Consider the following 22,716-nt stretch of genomic DNA (forward strand, 5'->3'; position numbering starts at 1 on the left):
TTAAAAAAAAAACAAACAACAAACAATTACATCAACCTCTAAGAACAGGAGGGTCTTGAATTGAGCATTAGGAGATGAAAAATGTGTTATAACCATGGTAGGGAAAATTTGAATTAGTAGCAAAATTTAGAATTTTCCTTAGAGAAAATCATATTTAGACGTAAAGGCATAGGGCCAACCATCAAGATACGCCCAAGATCTTGGACTGCAGGCTTTCTATTTCCTGGTGGGCTATCAAGACAGATCAGGGGCTGCGACCCGAGGACAGCGATAGTAAGAAGCACGGCCTTGGAGGCAGATGTGTCCCTGGCCATTTTGTGGCTGTCCGACTTTGACCAATTAATCTTTCAAGACTCAGGCTCCTTCCTCACCATTAAAAGAAAAAAAAAATCTTGGAATAATGGTATAGTTAATCAGTTAATCTATGTAAAGTGCTTGGCACAGAATAAGCACTTAAGTTGAGGTGTCATTTGTGTCGTTCTTGATGCTGTGGATTTCTTAGTCAAGAAGCGACAGCCTTTGAAACACACAAACAGTAAGGAGCATGTTAACGACGAGGAAGACCATGGGCTACAACAGAAGAGGCACGGGGAAGGACAAGCGTCCCCGGGGTGAGATTCATGTCCCGTTTCTCACCTGCCAACTGTCGGAATTATACACTTAAAGCGTGAATATGTGGTATGTGAATCATGTCTCAATAAAATTACTTTTTGAAGAGGAAGAACAACACATGTCGGGAACGTAAACAGTGAGGAGTGGAAGGAAGGAAAGGTCTGATTTGAAAAGACGTGAAAAACGGAAGGAAGTTGAACGGCACATACCGTCAGCAGCCGCGTTCTCCTCGAAGGCGGGGTTGTCCAGGCCAGGCTCCTCGGTCCACGAGAGAAGGCACGCTGGCATACAGTTCCGCTCGGTAGGCGCCGTGCCCGACCCTGAGCAGTCCGCCTCGGGGGATAAAGTACCCGGAGGGCCTATTGTAGTGGGTCCGTTCTCACTCTCAGTCTCTGTCTGAGTTCTACCAGTTTTCCTCCTCTCTAGGGCAAGTCTCCGATGAGCAGCTCCAGGACATCTAGAAAGAGAGCAACAGGCGGTTTCCAGACGATTCGAAAGGACAAAAGTGATCCACAGCTGGCACCACAGCAACAGGAGAGCGATGGCTTCTTTGCGAAACTTACTTCGACGTCATCCGCAAGCGGTATGTGATTCTGGTGTTAATCTCTGCGCAAACGAAGTCCTTACCGCTCCACACAGCAAATTTAAAAGAAGGCACTGGCGCAAAGCCCGGTCCCGTGTGTATCTCAAAAGAACACTTCAGTAAAGAGACTGCATTCAGATATACACGGGTACCAGAAATACGTACCCCAGTATGGTTGGCACTAAGCTGCAAATATTATTCTGCAACTCTGATCACAGGACCCTTTCCCGCAGCTTAAATGGCCTAACCACAGGGCAGAAACAGCAACCCTCTTCCGCAATGTGCCCTGGCACCCCGACGGGGACCCTGGGAGGCACTCCGCCTCTCCACCGTCACGGCCAACGTCACACCCTCACTTACTGGCAAAGGCCCGACAACTTTTGACGGACACGGAAGGAGAGGAAAACACGTGTGGCTCTTAAACTTAGAACGACGATAGTGGCATCACAGAGATCTTAAGTGGGCTGAAGAGTAGACGCCAAGCGCTCGGGAAACTTGCACAGGCACCAAGAAATGAGAACGGTTGTCTTCCTTGTTTTTGCTTAGGGAAGCAAACAAAGAGGGCAGCCAGATGCTTGTTTAAACACTGAAATATGGTCTCTAGATACGGACATCAGAACGCCAGCTCTCGTGCGTCCGACATCCTGACCGGACAAAGTGACTAATCATGGCCAGTCTGGAAGAGCAGGAGAAAAGCGGATGGAGAGCCCGACACATGCCCCTGGCCCCTGACACGGCTCCACGGACACCGCTGAGGCTGCATGTGGTGCACGCGGTGGCTGGTGGTCTTACGACGAGGGCGACAGACTTCGTTCAGTGACAGTATTTTTAAAAACCTAAAATTTCAACAAAACTCAAACACTGGGCTAAATTCAACTAAAACTGAAAGCTACCTCTTAACTGTAAAAGCAATACATTTCTCCTCACACATGAAAGAGAAGTCGTAAGTTTCCAAGTTCTTGAAAAGGACCTTTACAGAGTTTCTTCCTTCGCCTTTCATTACGTGCTTTCTCTTCACCTGTGTTAAACTGGTAAGAACAGATACTGCCCTTGACCTTAGCCAAAAGGCCGAGAAGCGATTCTCTTCACCTGTGTTAAGGGAGGGGACAACTGATTTTCCCTTCTGCGTTGTTGTGCAGCACTCCAGAAAATGATCCTGCAAGGGCCTGATGAAACGTTTGGAAAACTCTATCACTGAGAAAAAGGACTGTCGTCAAGTAAGCAAGTTTAATGAGAAATGCCTTTTAAAAATATTTCATTCAGTAAAAAAAAAAAACAAAACTGAGACCGTAAAACACACTTGAGACTAAAAATGCAGGTAAAGATTGAATTCCCCGAATATAAATCACGCATTGCAATCCACATGGGCGACAGCTGCTTTTCAATGGGGGAAATGGACAAGGCACAGGAAGCGGGAAGGAAGCACAAGCAGAAGGTGCATGGCTGGGAAAGAGCCTAGCTGACGGTTATAAAATCCTACACACCAAGTAACTCTAAAGCCTCTCTTCTCTTATGCAAGAATAAATTTAAATAGGGAAAACTGAAAGTGTTCAAGAGGTAAAGACAGGTCCACCCACGTCCCAATCGGTCAGTAACTGGCTAAGAGGGCTAACACTCACAGGGCTTGCGGGGGAAAGAGGAGAGGGAGAGACCATTCAAAACCTGTGCTCCTCACTGGAGGGCTGATGGCAGGGGGCGGAGAGCTCCCGGCGTCTGGGTCGGGGCGGGAATTGACAGCACACTGTCCCCGGCAAGAACTTCAAGGCTGCAAACTTTCCAGCCTTGAAAGGGGCCCTGGTGGGGTCTGTGAGGCCTAAGAAACCAGCCAACGACTCACAGTATGAGGACTCTGACTGCAGTGACCGATCTTGTTTTTACAACTGCACCTTTGGGTAAGAAGCCCAGAACACCACCAAAGGAGTCAAAACTAGAAACACCAAAACCTCCAGAAAGGGGCTCCCGAAAGAAGACATCCACCACAAGAGGAAACCCCCGCAAAAGGCTGGCTTTAGACGACGCGCTCTGCCGGAGAGACTGGGAGCCACACTGGCCCTGTCGGTGAAGGAACTCGAACAGTTGATATGGAGGCGGCTCAAGGTAAAGGCAGAGAAAAACGTGGCAACAGCGAAACGGAAACCGGGGCTGAGTCTCCCCGTATCTCCAAATGCCGTGTAGCCGGTGACGATTCAGATCTGGGAAAGACGACCGAGGGAGAGGATTTTCGGGTGTTCCGGGGAGAAGAAGAGCAGCGTGGGAAGTTGTGGCTCAAGAGACGAGGGTACGCAGTGAGGGGGGCAGTGCTAAGGACTCTGGACTGGACAAGGGAGTCTGAGGACGATTCTGATTGCAGGGACAGGGAGGGTAGGACGGAGATTTCCCGATGGGAAAGGTAAAGTTCAAGAAATAAAAAAAAAAAAAGGAGAAGAAACCTAAATCCAAGTGCAACGCTCTGGAGGCCGCCAGGAAAACATAACAAATACGCAGCCCGTCAACTGGAAGCGAAAAACCTAGGTGGGTCCCACCAGCGGTGGACAGACTACGGAGTAGCAGCAGCAGGGGCCCAGGGGCACGAGTGTCCGCTAAGTGTCCAAATCAGTCCCCATCTTGGCTTGTCCAGAGCAGCGGGAGTTAAACCTCCGCACCCAAATGGCGCTCGTAGCCAAGTGTGGTAGTAAAGGAACGTTTGATTAAGAGAATCAGCGTTTAAAGTGTTTATGTGTGATGCGTGTTTCTATTTAAGGAAGGTACTAGGGGCGCCTGGGTGGCTCAGTCGGTTAAGCGTCCCGACTTCAGCTCAGGTCATGATCTCATGGTTTCATGGTTCCTGAGTTCGAGCCCCACGTCGGGCTCTGTGCCGACAGCTCGGAGCCTGGAGCCTGCTTTGGATCCCGTGTCTCCCTCTCTCTCTGCCCCTCCCCCACTCATGCTCTGTCTCTGTCTCTCAAAATTGAATACATGTTAAAAAATTTTTTTTAAAAAAGGAAGGTATTAGAATATATAAAGGAATCCTTTAACATCATATAAATTATCTTCACCCATTCTGTGATGATGCTCTTTGAAGCTATTTAGGGCTTTGCTAAGAGGTTTATTTTCAAGAACTATCTGTAATGTCATTTCCTGCTGAAGAACATGTTCTGTTTTTCTTACATATAATAAGTCATCGCCATTAAGTGGCTGTCAGTTGGACATGCAGGACATCCACATTACAGGCCGTTTTTTCTAGTAACACGATGTTCCTTTTCAGCTTTGTCTGATTTATGGCCCCTTACCACCTAAACTGTTCAGAGTTTGCCTGGCAAAAGGAAATATTCCCAGTTTTTCCAGGAGACATTTCTGACATCTTACTGAAGTTACACTGTCAATTTTGTTCCAAAGATGTTTCATCGTTTAGCCAAATATTTTTACAGAAAGAATTCAGAACTATTCTACACATTAAAATGGTTGCTCTGAATGGCATAGGTCTCCTACTTAGAAGTAGATGTTCTTTGTACAGCAAATAGACTTTAGTGACATTTTATAAAGCTCTCATTGTCAAAACCTTTAATGAAAGTGAAAAGGTTTTGATACGCTCTTTTCCTTGACACTGATGCATCCATCTGTCTGTTTCATGATTAAATGAATCTTGCAAAAAGAAAAAAGCCTCAATATAATTTAAATAAGGATTGAAGTAGACACATCATGTTCTCCAATCACAATTAATTAACAATGGATCAAAGACTATCATAAAAGTCTTAGAAGACAACAGGTGTAAATCTTTGTGACCCTGCATTAGGCAGTGATTTCCTGGCTATGACACCAAAAGCATAAGCAAATAAAGAAAACACAGAGCAACTGGACTTCATAAAGATTAAACCTGTTTGGGGGCGCCTGGGTGGCTCAGTCAGTTAAGCATCTGACTTCAGCTCGGGTCACGATCTCGCAGTCCATGAGTTCGAGCCCCGCGTTGGGCTCTGGGCTGATGGCTCAGAGCCTGGAGCCTGCTTCCAATTCTGTGTCTCCCTCTCTCTCTGCCCCTCCCCCGTTCATGCTCTGTCTCTCTCTGTCTCAAAAATAAATAAACGTTTAAAAAAAAAAAAAAAGGTTAAACCTGTTTGTCCTTCAAAGGGCACAGGAAAGTGAAGGGACACCCAACAGAACAAAAGAAAACATTTGCAAATCGTATATTTGATAATGGTCTAGTATACAGAATATGTATTTATATACAGAATATAAATATATACATATATATACACAAACATATGTACATATGTGTGCGTCACACTGTATATATGCTTACAACTTACAAAAAGACAAACAATCCATTATAGGAATGGACTAATGATGTTGAGCATTTATTCATGTGCTTACTAGCCATTTAAATAATCTTCTTTGGAAAAATATCTGTTCAAATTCTTTGCCCATTTAAAATTGTGGATTCCTTGCCTTTTTGTTGAGTTGTAAAAATTCTTCATTCTGGATACTCTCATCAGCTATATGATTTGCAAATATGTATCGCTTTTCATATTACACATAAGAGAAGAATGCCGGTGAAGAGTCTGCCAAACAGGAACTTCCCTCTAAGTTAAACTGTGAACTTAACAGAGCAACCTGGCCTCAACCCACCTGTACCTCTAAAGGCTTTGAAACCATCTGATGAACTAGAAAAGCTCTCGGCATGGAAAAAAGACTTCTTTAAACGTTTTCTCTCGATTGTACTAACCTTTTACAATAATATTAAACTATAAGCTTTAAGAGGAAACAAGGGTTTGGAACTTTGCCACAGACGAGGACACAAATGCTCAATTTAACAACAACAAAAAATTGACATGTACAATTACCATCAGGTATAATGCTAAATTATTGAGGGTGAGGCGGGGAAGAGGGGTAGAGAAGGAGAGAGGTAAGGTTTTATAGTTGATATCGGTGGGCAGAATTGCACAAAGTAATTACAAAATGTTATATACTTAATGGAGAATATTTCTTAAGAGCTTTATTTTTCCATTCAAAGATGAGCACTTTCCCATGTCTTTAGAAATTCTTCATTGTTTTACTAATATATAATCACTTAATAACTAGTAATTTTAGTAAAGAACAAATTCACCTTTCATAAATATCTACTTTTAGCGATAGAAGAAAATATCAGCTGTTCTCAAATTGAGGCAGATTTCTTAAGAGCAGAATTTTATTCAAACAGGGAAGTTAATTTTAAACTCAAAATTACCAGATTTATGCAAACTACTCCGAATGCCATATTTCTATTAATAATTAAGAGATTTCCAAATCCTGGGTGGCTCAGTTGGTTAAGTGTCTGACTCTTGGTTTCGGCTCAGGTCATGATCTCATGGTTTGTGAGCTTGAGCCCCACATCAGGCTCTGTGCTGACAGCTCAGAGCTTGCTTGGGATTCTCTCTCTCTCTCTCTCTCTCTCTCTCTCTCTCTCTCTCTCTCTCTCTCAAAAATAAATTGATTAAAAAAAACGAGAGATTTCCAAATCCTAAAAAGCTTACAAAGACATATGATAGTCATGTAGCTTTTATACAATGGATCACTGTTGCTGATGCTGAAATGCTGAATTTTAATGAAACTTGTCAATTGCTATCAAATGAGTGAGACTGTGTGCAGAGATGCCACAGTCAGAATAATCACACTCTGTGGCTCAATGTATCACTCGTTTGCCTGTCTGTGTGGGTTTTAAAACACAGCTGCAAATGTCTGAAGTGAAGCCCAGGGTGGACTGCTTCAAACAGAGTGACAGCAAAAGGGATGCTATGTGACTTCAAGGCTGGTTCCTACACGGCCATGCAGCTTCTTCTGCCTTACTTACTGGAACACTGAGTGCCACGTAAGAACTTTCAATCCCGGAGGCCAGCAGGCTGGAGAGGCCACCTGTAGGCTCGCCTCGCTGAGCCTGTGTCTCCACAGTTACCTCCGACAGCGTCCCAGACACGTGAATGAAGATCTCCAGTTCCAGATGCTACAGTCCTGGCTTTCAGCTCTTCTCTGCTGTGGCCCGGATGTCACATAACAGGGAGAAGTCACCCTGCTGTGCTCTGTCTGAATCCCTGACCCACAGAATCCACGAGCAGAATCAAATGCTTATGTCATTATATTTGGGGCGGGTTAGTTTCTCAGCAATGGGTACTCAGAAAACAGATTAACAATTTCATTGGAAAAACATTAGCTTGAGGGTCAGTTTGGGGCAAGGGAATGCAAAGACCAGGAAAGACGTGGGGGCTGTGCTTAAAAGAATTTACGACCTAGCATTAGATTCTAACTTGCTATCAGCTTGAGGAGACTACTTAACATCAACATTTTTAATTGAGAAATTAGAAGAAGGTAGGGCTGTTCAACATATATCTGTTCAAATGGGGTATAAAAATTATATTTTAGGGGCGTCTGGGTGGCTCAATAGGTTAAGCATCTGACTTCAGCTCAGGTCACCATCTCATGGTTTGAGAGTTTGAGCCCTGCGTCGGGCTCTGTGCTGCCGTCACAGAGCCCGCTTCAGATCCTCTGTCTCCCCCCTCTCTCTGCCTGTCCCCTGCTTGCATTCTCCCCCCCCTCTCAAAATAAATAAACATTAAAAAAAGTATATTTTAGGGGCACCTGGGTGGTTCAGTTGGTTAAGCGTCCGACTCTTGATCTTGGCTCACGTCATGATCTCACGGTTCATGAGATCAAGTCCCACATCAGGTTCTGTGCTGACAGTTTGGAGGCTGCTTAGGATTCTCTCTCTCTCCCTCTCTCTCTGCCCCTACCTAGCTGGCTCGCTCTCTCTCTCTCTCTCTCTCTCTCTTTCAAAAAATAAAGTTTAAGGGGCGCCTGGGTGGCTCAGTCGGTTAAGCAGCTGACTTCAGCTCAGGTCATGATCTCGCGGTCTGTGAGTTCGAGCCCCGCGTCGGGCTCTGTGCTGACAGCTCAGAGCCTGGAGCCTGTTTCAGATTCTGTGTCTCCCTCTCTCTGACCCTCTCCCGTTCATGCTCTGTCTCTCTCTGTCTCAAAAATAAATAAACCTTAAAAAAATAAAAAAATTTAAAAAATAAAGTTTAAAAAAATTATATTTTATACTTTATCTTTTTATTTTTGATAATCAGTAGTCACTCTTAGCTGTTTATGTCAAGCAAATCATTCACCTTTTCCAGTGTATCATTCACTACACGGGCCTAAGATGCTTTGGAAATGATTAAATGTGTAGCTCAAATATTAACAAGCTTACTTGGAAAATGGAACTTTCAACTGGACATAACTGCTTAGCCTTTATCAGCTCACAAACGAAAGGACAGTTTGCAATTCCCGTAAACTGCTTGATCCAAAATACTGATGATACTTCGACTACATACCAAATTCTCATGGGCATTTTAGTCAAGTGAATGTTCCTAAAAATTTGTGCAATGTCTACCTCATTGCTCTCAAAATAATTAGTATCGAACTGAGACTTTGTTCAGTTCTTCTAACATCCTATGACTGATGTCCACAAGAGCCTCAAGACAAACCTGTTACCCTAAAAACAGTAATCCAACTGAGAGAAATACGATAAGCCTAAAATATTCCTCAATCTCCGCAGTAAGCACACCCAACCCAGAATCCCATATTCAAAAGTTTGGTGTCGATTTGCACAGGGTCTCTGCTGTTATGCTCCGATTCTACCCCTGCTGGGGGCGGAGGACACACAGAACCCTAAGGCCACCTGCACCTTCGAAAGTCTCTGTATCCACCCCCGCCCCCCCCCACTTTTTCTTGCCTCGTCCTAGACAATACAGCTTCGATGTGAACAATTTTTCTGTAAATCTTCACGTTTCGGACATATTAGTAACATCTAGTTCTTTCTTTCTTTTTAAAAAATTCTTAATTTTATTTATTGTCCAAATTTACGTCCCAGTTAGTCAGCACATGGTGCAACAATGATTTCAGTAGATCCCTTAGTGCCCCTTCCCCATTTAGCCCATCCCCCCTCCCACAACCCCTCCGGCAACCCTCAGTTTGTTCTCCGTATTTATGAGTCTCTTCTGTTTTGTCCCCCTGCCTGTTTTTATATTATTTTTGTTTCCCTTCCCTTACGTTCATCTGTTTTGTCTCTTAGAGTCCTCATATGAGTGAAGTCATATGATTTTTGTCTTTCTCTGACTAATTTCACTTAGCATAATACCGTCCAGTTCCATCCACATAGTTGCAAATGGCAAGATTTCATTCTTTTTGATTGCCAAGTAATACTCCATTGTATATATATATGCCACATCTTCTTTACACATTCATCCCTCGATGGACGTCTGGGCTCTTTCCATACTTTGGCTATTGTCGATAGTGCTGCTATAAACACAGGGGTGCATGTGTCCCTTTGAAACAGGACACCTGTATCCCGTGGATAAATGCCTAGTAGTGCAATTGCTGGGTCAAAGGATAGTTCTATTGTTAGTTTTTTCAGAAACCTCCATACTCTTTTCCAGTATGTTTTCCATACTGTTTTCCACTGGTGGCTGCACCAACTGGCATTCCCACCAACAGTGCAAAAGAGTTCCCCTTTTTCCACATCCTCGCCAATATCTGCTGTTTCCTGAGTTGTTAAGTTTAGCCATTCTGACAGGCGTGAGGTGGAATCTCATGGTGGTTGTGATTTGTATTTCCTGGATGATGAGTAATGTTGAGCATTTTTTCATGTGTTGACTGGCCATCTCGATGTCTTCTTTGGCAAAGTGTCTATTCATGTCTTTTGCCCATTTCTTCACTGGATTGTTTGTTCCTTGGGTGTTGAGTTTGGTAAGTTCTCTATAGGTTTTGGATACCAACCCTTTATCTGATATGTCGTTTGCAAATATCTTCTCCCATTGCATCGGTTGCCTTTTAGTTTTGCTGACTGTTTCCTTCGCTGTGCAGAAGCTTTCTATTTTGATGGGGTCCCAGTAGCATTTTGTTCTTTCTCATGTATCTTAACTATTTCTAATGAGTGCCCTCATTTTACAACACCGATGCGTATGAGCAGAATGACCACATATACTCATGTCTATAGGAGGCTTTTACTACCATGTGGTGGTAGAGAACCTGGTCTGACCTGTGGTAAAGTCAGCATGGTGTATTAGAGTGGGAAAGAAGAATATTAGAAGGTTAGGCTAACTTACGATACCATTAACTAGCTCTAAATCTTTGGGACTCGGTTTCCTGATTTATTAAAGTGAGGGGATTAGATTAGATAATCTCCAGTCCTGATTTTAGGTGGGAGTATAAAGATGAGCTGTTCCATACCAGACTTGCACGATTATTTGTAAACCTCTCATGTGTTGTACCGTGAAGTTTTCCACGGCAATCACAGCTCTATACTTTACAAGTGGCTTAACTCTGAAACCTATAAATCAGTACATTTATTTCTGTCATAGTATGTGATTCTACATACGTAAGACAAAAGAGATGTATTTTAACCCTTCCTAAGGGTATAAGTAATTTTTTTAAATTTGTTTTTAATGTTTATTTATTATTTTTGAGAGGGCGGGAGAGAGAGAGAGAGAGAGACAGACAGACAGACAGACAGATAGCGTGAGCAGAGGAGGGGCAGAAAGAGAGGGAGACACAGAATCCAAAGCGTGGCTCTGAGCTGTCATCATAGAGCCCGACGCAGGGCTTGGACTCACGAACCGTGAGATCATGACCTGAGCCAAAATCAAGAGTCGGACGCTCAACCGACCGAGCCACCCAGGCGCCCCGGGGTATATAAATAATTTTAAAGATCAAGTCTTTTATCAAAGCCAAATTCTAAAACCCACTAAATAATCAGCAAACTACTTAACCTTTTAAAAAGCTTTATAAGAACAAAAATCCCCACTAAATGGTTTAAAGTTTCTAACCCCTAGTCCTTATTCGATCTAGTTCTTGAATACAGATCTTTAGAAGACGTGGGCAAATAAAATCACACTCATTTCCATGTTGCAACAAAATTACCATTTGTACTGTCTGCATCACATCCCATGGAGTTGATGGAGTTGATGCACTATGGTAGTTTTAACCCTTCCCTACTGTAATTAGTCTCTGATGCGTTGAGCTCTGCACAGTGTTGCAGTGAGCACGGCTTCATATACAATTTTTTCCTTCTTCTGAGTTATTTTCTTAGGATCATAAGCTCCCTTCACGGCTTTTGACGCAAACTGCCAAACCGCCTCGGGAAAAGTCTGTCACTGTATCTTGCCACCCACGTGAACGTAACAGCCTCACATTATACCAGCAAAACGTGAGCAGGCACTTCCTCCCTCTAGTTTTTGTATCCACGTCTCTGATAAACCAGCATATGAAATGCCATCCCACACCACCTATGTACTGCCTCTCTTGACTTGTCCCCGTACTTCCGATGCCGTGGTGCTCCTTCTGACGTTTCTCTTTGTTGGAGCAGCCTGGGGCCAAAACCTAGACCTCCTTCTCTTTCCTTCGCGGCTTTCGCTTACCTGTTTTTAAGGTGTGCCTGCAGATCACAGCGCTGCATCACATCTTGGCACACTGAAGAAAACGGACACAGCACTGGCAACTTGTCCAGAAGCTTGTGAACCAGAATACTAGACTTCTTACACGACTTGAAGTGCAGCCGTTTCCGGTCCAGCGGACAGAAATCCTTCTCCTGTAAGAAGTTTCTGAGGCACTTGCAGCAGAACGTGTGTCCACAGGGGGTGTCCAGTGGCTGCAGCAGAGGCTGAAGGCAGATATGGCAGACCAGGTCGTCGTCCACCTCGTTCTGGTAATTGTACAGGTGGTTCTCTCGTGTCCAGTGCTGTTGGCCGCATTCGAAGCACAGAGGGTTGAAGGAGGACGAAGAGGTCTGCTCCACGGACACCAGCTCCTCGCTTGTCGTTCCCATTGTGAGTCGACCAAAGCGGTCTCTGTATCTTCATACGTTCGACTTCCGCGTCAGGTGTGGTTCGCTTTCCCGGACGGCGATGTATCTGGCTCAAACCAGGGTTTTTCTGGACAGACAGAACAAACCAAAAAAGGAATCACTATCGATCAAGGCAGGCTAAAAAGTGCCAATACTGGCTGACATCTTTCGTAAAAAAGTAAAGTAAAATAAAACAAAACAAAAATAACTACATCGGGTGATAAATTAGCCATGGAAATCCAACAAGGAAATTAACGAATTTGCCAGCTGGCGAAGAGTGACTTGTGTTGCCCAGTTCTCGGTGAGAACAGAACTTGTGATTAAAAGCAAAGATGCCACCTATGGTGACACATAAGAAAAACTCCGTCTGTTTTACGGACTGAAATCCTCCAGTACTGCACTGCTCAGTGGTAGTTTCTAAAGCCACTTAATCTACGCAGTATGATAATGATGCAAAGTGAGGTATACCGCGCAATGCATTTGCATGTCTCAGCCATGGTTCTTCGCTTCTGGTTTTATGCACTTGCCAGGCAATACCACAGGCTGCCTTTGCAACGTTGTCTCAAAGATAATTCGGTGCCTGTTTAAAAAACGACCTTTGCCCTGCACTGTTTAGAAAATACGGATTTCAAAATATGTACGATTTGAATATTCTCTCCCTGTAGCACAGTTTATAGAAATATACGACCACGCGGCATACATAAAGAGCATCTGGGCAAACTCCATAAAGTGCAATACTCTTTTATGCCATTAGAGGAAGAGGCCCACTGTAATTCAATTAGATAACATGTGTTATAAATTACGATTCCACCTCCTATTATTCCACACTTCGATTTGTTCTTGCTTTCTCAAAGCAGCATTATGTGTGTGTGTGTGTGTGTGTGTGTGTGTGTGTGTGTGTGTGTGTGTGTGTCTCCTCTCCAGCCTTAAGACTCTCATGACGGCCTCTCCCGTTTAGTGCGAGGCTAGTAAGGAATGCTCCCCTCCCCCTCCCCAGCAGCACCCGGGGGTTAAAAATCAACCCCAAAGGCAGCAGCTGTCTATATTCATCTTCTGTAAGTATTTACAGCCTCCAGTATGTGCCAAACACTGAACAAGGAGACGGGAGAGGTAGAGAGAGGACGGTTAAGAAAACTCGTTATTAAAATTCAGTATACTCTAAGAAAGCATCATAAGCATCCTAAGAATGCTGTTACGTGAATACGGAGAGAGATGAATTAGGTGGCATCTAACTCAAGTTTGGCTTTAGAGCCGGAAATACTTTCCAAAGGGGGAGAACGTGCGCTCTGAGTCGGGACAGGGCATGTCAGCCAGACACAGCCGGGCAAGAGCCTCTCTGCAGTCTCAGGGGCTTCTGAGCACAAGACACGCTTGAGGAGTACGCGGCAGATCAAAATATCCGAGGCCCGACACACTCAGGGCGGGGGAATCACAAAGCTCGGGTCTCCCCGCCCTAAGAACGGAGAGGGTAGGACACCACGTTAATGCTCCCGACATTTGTTTCAATGACGAAATTCTCCTCCCATCACACTTAGGCACTTACTATTTTATTTATTTGGAGTATTTACTAGAGAGACAACATTAACATTTCAACCAAGGTGACAAGAACGGCCATAAATTATGAACGGATGGGACAGGATTCAGAGGGGAGGACTGATCTGCGATCAACTGTTTGTTTTTAAAAATTACTTGACAAAATAACAACAGCAGCAGCCTGTGATCTAGCCTCGTATCAGTACCAACATGAAGAGAGCAAATGCTTCTTGTAACTCACGAGGCTGGTTCTTTACCCTCTGGGCATCATAACTGGTTAAACGTCAGTGCAGGTCTGTGAGATTAAGGGGAGAAACATCATTTGTCCCAGGCAGACAGACCGGGTATCCTACTACAGAATGTACCCAGACTCTTACTCCTGACCCAATTAGCAAGAAAATTCACATATCCTTGGCTCTTCTTTCTTTGTGATAGTGTTTATTCTAATTTTTCTCTTCCTCGGGAAAATATACTGCAATTCTAGCCTCCCACATAATGACTAAGGAAGCATCTCTCTTCAGACTATTATGTTTTAGCTATTTTCTAAGTCTCTACATGACTTTTCGTTCTTTGATTATTTATCACACAATCTTTTCATGTGGAAAAATAACACGTTCCCATTTGAAATACCAAATAACAGCATTATCTCCACCCCCGAAATACCTCTGCTACCATGAAACAAATATTAACTGAAAAATTATCATGTGGAGATCACTAACATGTGGTCAGCATAGAAATACTGATTAAAGAACTGTGAGGCTGTATAGCATAAGCAGTTAAGGGCACATACTCAAGCCGGTCCGTGAGGGTTCAAATCTTCACTCTCGTCACTTACTAGCTTTGTGACCTTCCCAAATGTCTCTGTGTCTGCTTCCTTCTCAGATGGAAAATGGGGGTAATAATAGTGCCTATTTCAAAGGGCTGATAGAATAAATAAGTGTGTGTGTGTGTGTGTGTGTGTGTGTGTGTGTGTGTGTGTGTGTACAACAGAGCCTGGCACATAATAGGTGCTATATAAGTATTAGCTATTATTACTATCATTAAAGAAACAAAAGTTCAGACAGATTTTATGATTTGCAAAAAGCCAAACAACTTATAATTACTTGGTGAGAGATAAGGGAGATAAATCTAGTTCTTTCTCGCTTCAAAATAACCCAAAAGTAAATTAAGTAATTATAAGAAAGAAGGGAGGCATTTCATGAAAGCCTTAGTGTATGAATTTTGTAAGGACAAAGGCAGCCTGATCCTGTCTTTCCAACCCCTAATCCCATCCCTCTACTCCCAACCCGGGCAGATGACTTCATTCCTTCTTTGTGTGCAAATCCACTCCAACACCTTATGTACCACTTCTCACACTAACCTATGAGGTCCTTAAGAGCTGGACCTCCCACGGAGGGGCTCAGTAAATGCTCAAAGACCACACAAGTGACAATTTGCTTGAGCACTCTGGCTACATCTAGGTGGCCAGAAGCACATCTATGTTTATAGGAGGATATGTCCGTGTTTACATATACTTTTGATTTCAGATATTCTGTGAGCACAATCTGAAGTATTAAAATACGTTAAATAAGTAATGGTCTTAAATATCATTCATAATACAAAGATAAAATGTAGTATAATGTGTATCTTTACAAAACTACGTCATCTGTTTAGCTAATATTCCAGGAAGAGTAAAGAGACAGAAGCTATTAAATCGGCTGGGAATATTACAACACATTTTAAATAATATCTTGAAAAACAGGCAGTACAATGGAAAGGGAGTGAGAAGGCAGTATTTTCTACCTGATTCCAGTTACAAGTAACAGGCTTGCTCTTCCTGCTGAGACAAGTATATCCTGGTGCATCACAGATACTCTCGGAAGAGCTATGGTTTTTCTTAGTCAATTTGCAAACTCCAAAACTGTGTATTATTCAGATGTCTCCTGAGGTTATTTTTAACTCAGACTGAAGGAATCCTCGGGGTCCCTAACCTAGGAGATCCAGCCCAGGGAAAAAGACAATGAGCTAAGGGTTACCAGCACAGTATGGTTGGATGGGAAACTCCTATGGCTCCTTTGACTCATCGGCGCCGGGAGGCTCGGACTCTCCTTGCGTGTCCTTCGGGCAAACTCCTACTTAGACGCTACCTGCTCTGTCGAATCCCTTCAGCCTCCTTCCTGGCCTCGGGGACATGTCCCTCCCCTTACGACCTTGCTGCCCTTTACACATACCTTCATTTCAGCAATTACAACATTTGCCTTCTTGTTTATCTGTCTTCTCAGCTCTCTGAGGGTAAAGATAGTATCTTCTTTATCTCTTGTATTCCCCATTCTTGGCACATATTATGCACTAAAAAAAAAATTTGTTCTCAGGCTCATGCTTGAGCCTGAAATGTTCAAGAGTCCTAAAATGTATAATATCGCTATATAAATATATAGGAGAACACCTTGCACGTTTTTTTATTCACGGCACTGCAAAGCAGTCAACATACTGGACCCTGCTCTGTGACTACAGAGAATAAGACATTACTTCCTTTAGCCTTTAAAAGTCTGAGAATTTTAAAAAGTTATTTTCTTACCTGATGCTGTCAACACAAGAAACTTTTCTTTTTCTTTTTTTTTTTTTTTTTAATTTTTTTTTTCAACGTTTTTTATTTATTTTTGGGACAGAGAGAGACAGAGCATGAACGGGGGAGGGGCAGAGAGAGAGGGAGACACAGAATCGGAAACAGGCTCCAGGCTCCGAGCCATCAGCCCAGAGCCTGACGCGGGGCTCGAACTCACGGACCGCGAGATCGTGACCTGGCTGAAGTCGGACGCTTAACCGACTGCACCACCCAGGCGCCCCGAAACTTTTCTTTTTTAAAATTTTTTAAATGTTTATTTATTTTTGAGAGAGAAAGAGCAGGGGAGGGGCAGAGAGAGACGGAGACATAGAACCCGAAGCAGGCTGGCAGCACAGAGCCCGATGCGGGGCTCGAACTCATGAACTGTGAGATCGTGACCTGAGCCGAAGTTGGACGCTCAACAGACTGAGCCACCCAGGCGCCCCTGAAACTTTTCTTATTGTATATGTTACGGACCAGTTTTGACAACCGCCTTCGTACAAGGCAGTGGATGTCAAACTTTTACACCTAAGAAACCCTTTACCCACTCTGGACAAGTCTGGCGGTTTCTTAAAGAACTAACGTGCAGCTACTGTTCAGCTTTTTCCAGAGAAATGAAAACTTACATTCACTCGTTAGCCTGTGCATATTTATTTGCAATGGCCCCCAACTAGAAACAACCCAGACATCCTTCACCGGGTGGGTGGGTAAACAACCATGGTACATCTGTACTACAGAACAGTTCTCAGCAATAAAAAAGAATGAATTATGATTGCTACACACAACCTGGAATTATCTCCAAAGAATGATGCGGAGTGAAAAAAGCCAGTCCCGAAAGGCTGCGTGCATTATTCCACTTAGATAATATTCTTGAAATGACAACGCAGTTAACTAAAATCGTGAAATATTCATTTGTTAATAAAACAACAAACCCGTTACCTGTCGAGATTCTTATGAAAAATAACATTTCTTTTTCCAAAACAAAAAATACAGTGAGAAGAGCGGCCGTTGTTGTTCACCTCTGCAAACCTGGAGTCTCAAATCTGTTTCTGTTCTCAATCTGTTGTGAGATCACATGCATCCTCTGGAATCTCCATTAGACACTCACCAGAGAATGATGGTGGAAAAGGCAGATAATGTTTTAGCATCACTGGGGAAACAGTTTTGACCTCGTGGGCCCAATGGAAGAGAGTAAGGGATCCCGGGTCACACTGTGAGAACGAGTACAGAGCACTGATGGGTTCTGACAGTCTTCTTTCACAAGAAGTACCAGTCAATAACCAGCACGACTTTCAACGAAGACACAAACTCAAAAAGGTAAATTGTTGAGATGAGCCTACACTGGGGGCATCTGTCTTTCCTGGAATAAAGTTCCTTTCCCAGAGCCTTTTCCTACTGCAAGAAGCAGGTCTTATTTAGCTGTACAGAAATGCTTAGCATACTCTATGACAGCCTTACATAAATCCTGTTCTTAAATTAATCAAAACTTATTTCCTATTCCGTGTCGCCAGGAAAACGACCAAAGAGCAGTTTCCAACAATTCCACATATACGATTCTCTCGTTTTTCTATATAAAGCTGTAATTCAGCACACTTAGCTATTCGTCTCTCTCTTCCTGTGGTATTTGAAAAACCATTTTAAAATTCTTAAGATGCAAAATATAAATTAAAAAATAAAACATAAAGTTCTCAAGGTGCCACTTGTAGTTATATGTACCCTATTTAATAATCCAGAAAATTAATAAGGTGAGCAGAAAATGCTAGAAGCTATGAAACTTAGGCTCTAAGCTCTACGCCAGCTGGGTAACTAGGTCACTACGTAATTAATTCTTTCATTCACCAAATGTTTATCCAACGTCTACTATTTGTTAGTATATCATATATATTCCGAAGCCTTGGCTTCCTGCGTATAAACTGTCAGCTTCTCCTAAATACTAATTGATCTCTCTCTCTCTCACACACACATGCACGGAGTTAAACGTAGACCTAAAATTCTTGTGATTCTTTTTTCATATATAACCAAATACTTAGTGATAGGTCATAGTTACCTTTTAGTCCACACATTTGTTATTGCTTCTGTTAATTTCAATATCTTATCCTATGAAATGGAGGTTAAATTGTGGCTAGCAGAGAATGAACAAGTCTCAAATGTCCGTCTACCTTTGGTCTTCTAATTTTGAACCGTTAAGCTATACTGACAAACTTTCAAATGCGGAAAAAAAGATAAAGGCCAAAACCAAACTGCATTACCTTCCCATTTCCTACAGGCCCAGATAGTGATACTAAAGCTGTATTTTATTTTATTTTTAATGTTTATTTATTTTTGAGAGAGAGAGAGAGAGAGAGAGAGAGAGAGAGAGCGAGCAGGGGAGGCGCAGAGAGAGAGGGAGACACAGACTCCGAAGCAGGCTCCAGGCTCCGAGCCGTCAGCGCAGAGCCCGATGCGGGGCTTGAACCCACGAACCGCGAGATCGTGACCTGAGCCAAAGTTGGAGGTTTAACCAACTGAGCCACCCAGACGCCCCCGAAAGCTGTATTTTAGAAAGTCCTACTAAATTATGTTACCTTAGAGTAGTTTAAAAACAGAATTGATATAAAACTATTTTGAAAAAGAAACTTACCATATGGAATGCTAAACGTGTCTGGACGGCTAAGTATCCAGGCAAACCTCTGCCAGTAACGAAAGACCTCTGTGGAAAGAACTTTATTCCAGGGAAGATAGACTCCTGCAACACGTGGGCTCTTCCCACCTGCACTCCTTACCAGCCAGCTGAGTTGGGGCAATGTCTAACATCTTGGTGTCACAAGTTCCCAAGTGTTGCACATACCTGAACGATGCAGGGTAGGTGGTGAGAGGGAGCCACCGTTTTTACTGGTTCGGTTTTATCTCAGACTTGACCTGCTGGGTATCATTTAGATGCTTCTTTCTATTACCTTCAAAGGCAAGTGTCCTGATTTTATTAAATTAAATCATCTGTGCTCTTCTAAAGGATGAAAACTTTCAAACATTTAACTTCCTGCACAGTAAAATGCAGAAAACACTTGTTTTCAAGCGACTGATAAATTCTTAACTTGAAGGTCTTTTCAAAAATGCCTAGCTTCAGTGATCGTGGATCGCAACTTCTCCACTCACTCTCAATTACCCAAGGGAGTGAAAAGCATCAGAAGAGTCCGGAGTTAGAGTTTGCAGCGTTTGAGGTCTGGGTTCAAAATCTGGCCCTCTCACTCACTCAGTAGCAACGTGATGCCGTGACGTGCACAGCACTTAAACGTCTATAAATCTCAGGCTCCTAGTGTGTAAAACAGCGATGGTATTTTGCTTACAACATAGGATGACTGTGAAGCTAAAACTGTTACAACAGCCAGAAAGAGAAAGCAAGTATGACAGGGAAGGCACAGCGCTGGGAGGAGCGTGGCTTTCTAGGTGGAGCCATCAGCCAAAAAGCTCACTGTGAAGGTGGCACTTCAGTTAAAACCAAAAGGAAGTAACTGGAAGGCCACGCAGGTATCTGGTATAAAGACGCCTGTTCCAGACGAATGCAATAAATAGTAAGCATAAAGGCCTGGAGGGGAGAACGTGCCAGGCGTGTTCAGTGAACAGTAAAGAGGCCAGCGTGGAAGACATGAACAAGGCAGACAGAAGAAAACGGGTCAGAATGGTAACTGGGGCTAACTACATCTTGCGGGCTTATGGTACAACTTCGGCTTTTACTCTAAGTACCTCCACAGGATCGCTGTGGCTGCTATGCTGAGAAGAGGCCAAAGGTAGAAGCAGTTAGGAGCCTACTGAAACCGTCTAAGCAAGAGATGACTGTTGTAAGAACCAGACGGACATGACTGAGATAATGAGAAGCAACTCCGTTCTGGACGTATTCTGAAGACAGACCGATATGATTTGCCAAAGAATAAGATGAGCGTGTGGGCTGATAGGGGGCGGGGGGGGGGGTTAGAGGTCAAAGGCGGGGGGTAGAGGTCAAAAATGATTCCTAGGTGTCTGGTCTGAACTGGAAAAAGAGAATGAACGTCACTGAGATGCAAGTCTGTAAGAGGGTAGCTTTAATGGCTATACTCACGTTTGAACATCTTAAGTTTGATATGGCTATCAGATCTCCAAGTGGAGACTCTGAGTAGGCAACTAACTACACCGCCCGGCTCAAGAGGGAGGATTGGGCCGGCGATACAAATTTAGGAAGCATCAGTGTATGGAAAGCCATCAGACAGGAAAAGATCCCCAAAGGAGAGTGGATGAGTGGTAAGTGGCAACGAAGTCAGCAGACTGAGTCCTAGGACATTCCAGTACTATGAAGAATGGGCGATAAGGGGGGGACCAAACTGAAGGGGAGTGGCTGTCAGGGTAGGAAGGAAATCAGGAAAGCATGGTGTGCAGAAACCAAATAAACCAAGTGCTTCAAGGAGGAGGGAAGAATTGACTGTGTTAAATCCTGCCGGCAAGTAAAATAAGATTAGGACTGAGTAAGCCTTGGATTTAGCAACACGGAATTCACCAGTGACCTTGATCCAGAGTTTTGGTGGAATGAGCGCAAAAGCTTCCTGGAAAGAGTTCAAGAGAAAATTGGAAGACAGCAATTAGAACACAGACAGTTCTTTTCAGAAATTGTGCCAAATGGAAAAGGGGGAAAATCTCGAATCCTGGGATGAACTAGAAGACTATCCGAGGTGATAGCACGTCCTGCTCCTTAACCAAACCTCCATATGTACCAGTTTATTACTGTATTTACACACAGCCTTAACTCCTTGCTCCTTGCAACAGACCTCCTCCTTCCCGATCTGCAGATGACCTTCCCTCTACCTGGGCTCCATATCCCATACCCTTGTCAATCTTTGTCAGTTTTCTCCTCTCTCTCCCACCTCTAACTCTCTCCCCTCCCCATAAAGGCAGTTCACGTCTCCACAGTTTTAAACGTGAAAACGGGAGATCTGTCGACTATTACCGCTTCCCCCACCTTCATTTCACCCCCAGTATTTCTGGAATGTGAGACCATGAGTGCAATCTCCAATTTTTTACACAAAGAGCTTCCAATCTCCAGCAGCCCAAGACTGCTTTTGCGGTCTGAAGTGTCTAACTGCCAGACCTCCTGATCACTTCTCAGGGCCAGCTTCCGCTTTACCTCTCTGTAATTGACTAATTCCTCTCCTTGAAACTCCTTGCTCCCTGGGCTTAAATTATACCAGTCTGTTCTGGTCCTCATCCAATGTACCACTGTTTTGTGACAGCCTTGCAGTTATTTCCTTTAGGCAAATGCTAAGAAAGTGAGGTTGCCAGGCCCAGTGAAAAAGTTTCTGATTTATGTTACTAAACTGCCCTCCCAGAGAGCCAACAAAATTCTGGCTCCTACCAGCAATGTATAAGCATGCTAACTTCTCTCAAACTGTTCTAATCCTGGTTAATTTTATTCTTTTTTAATTTTTTTTTTTTAACGTTTATTCATTTTAGACACAGAGAGAGACAGAGCATGAATGAGGGAAGGTCAGAGAGAGAGGGAGACACAGAATCTGAAACAGGCTCCAGGCTCTGAGCTCTCAGCACAGAGCCCAATGCGGGGCTCAAACTCACGGACCGCGAGATCATGACCTGAGCTGTAGTCGGTCGCCCAACCGACTGAGCCACCCAGGCGCCCCAATTTTATTCTTTTTAATATTTATAAATCTGACCATTGAAAATACAAGTGTAACATCTCATTTTTCCTTTAATTTGCATCTCTTTGGCTGTAGCTAACTTCATATGATTATCAGCCTTAATTGTCTTGTGAGGGGCTCTATATCCTTGGCCCCATTTTTTTTCTATTGAATTTTAGTCTCTTTCCTGATATGAACTCCATATATTAAGATAAAAGCTATTTATCAGATCATAATTTCTTTTCCCAGGCATCCCGTGAGCCTGTGTGCCCACTGACATAAAGAAGTTGTCCATTTTCATGCAAATGAATACATTTTTCCCTTTAAACATCCTTCCACTACTCTTACCCCTCCTCCATAATAAGATGAGATAAAGATATGCCTCTATTTTCTTTATTTGTATAGTTTTTAATAAAATGGTTACCATTTGTTCCGAATACACTCTGAGAACAGATCTACCTTTATTTTTCTCCCAAGTTATTAAATAATTGTCTCAGTTCCTGTATATCTGACTCACACTTATGTTCAAAACCCATGTCATTATTTCCCTCTAAATGATCCTATTACCACACTTCCTAATGGCACTTCTAGACGCCCAGTACCCTTTAACTAGAACCAGAGAATCCTGTTTCTCTCCCTCTCTGCCTCATTTTCCACCCCCCAGTCACCAAGTTCCCACCGATTTCCCCCTCCAGAACATGGGACTTGTGCGTTCTCTACCCTCCATCCCCACCACTCCTCCCAGAGTAGGCCACATGGCTTGTCGCACCTGTCGTCTTATTAATCCCTCGACAGGGATCCCAGTCCCGTTCCTCCTCAACTGTCCACCCCTTACAGCACCAGCATCCCCACAACGGTGATCTTCTTTTCTTAACACCCTTCTGTAGGCTCCGACTGCTACCACAAAGCGAAAGCCAAATTCTTCAGCTACCGAAACCTT

General features: G+C 43.5%; 1 protein-coding gene and 1 pseudogene across 6 annotated transcripts in view; both read right to left on the reverse strand.

Annotated features, from left to right (window-relative positions):
• LNX2 (ligand of numb-protein X 2) overlaps window positions 1-22,716 on the reverse strand; it is an 80,826-nt gene that overhangs the window by 24,605 nt on the left and 33,505 nt on the right. For all 6 annotated transcript variants that reach the window (XM_042988455.1, XM_042988585.1, XM_042988270.1 and 3 more), the window contains 2 exons: window positions 11,599-12,111; window positions 822-1,069 (listed from right to left, as the gene is read on the reverse strand). In XM_042988455.1, coding sequence (XP_042844389.1) covers window positions 822-1,069; window positions 11,599-12,005 — 655 coding nt within the window. In that variant the 5' untranslated portion in view covers window positions 12,006-12,111. The remainder of the gene's footprint in view (window positions 1-821; window positions 1,070-11,598; window positions 12,112-22,716) is intronic.
• LOC122232432 lies at window positions 2,062-2,275 on the reverse strand (annotated as a pseudogene).

The sequence above is a fragment of the Panthera tigris genome, chromosome A1, assembly GCF_018350195.1.
Source record: "Panthera tigris isolate Pti1 chromosome A1, P.tigris_Pti1_mat1.1, whole genome shotgun sequence".
Classification (NCBI taxonomy): Eukaryota; Metazoa; Chordata; class Mammalia; order Carnivora; family Felidae; genus Panthera; species Panthera tigris.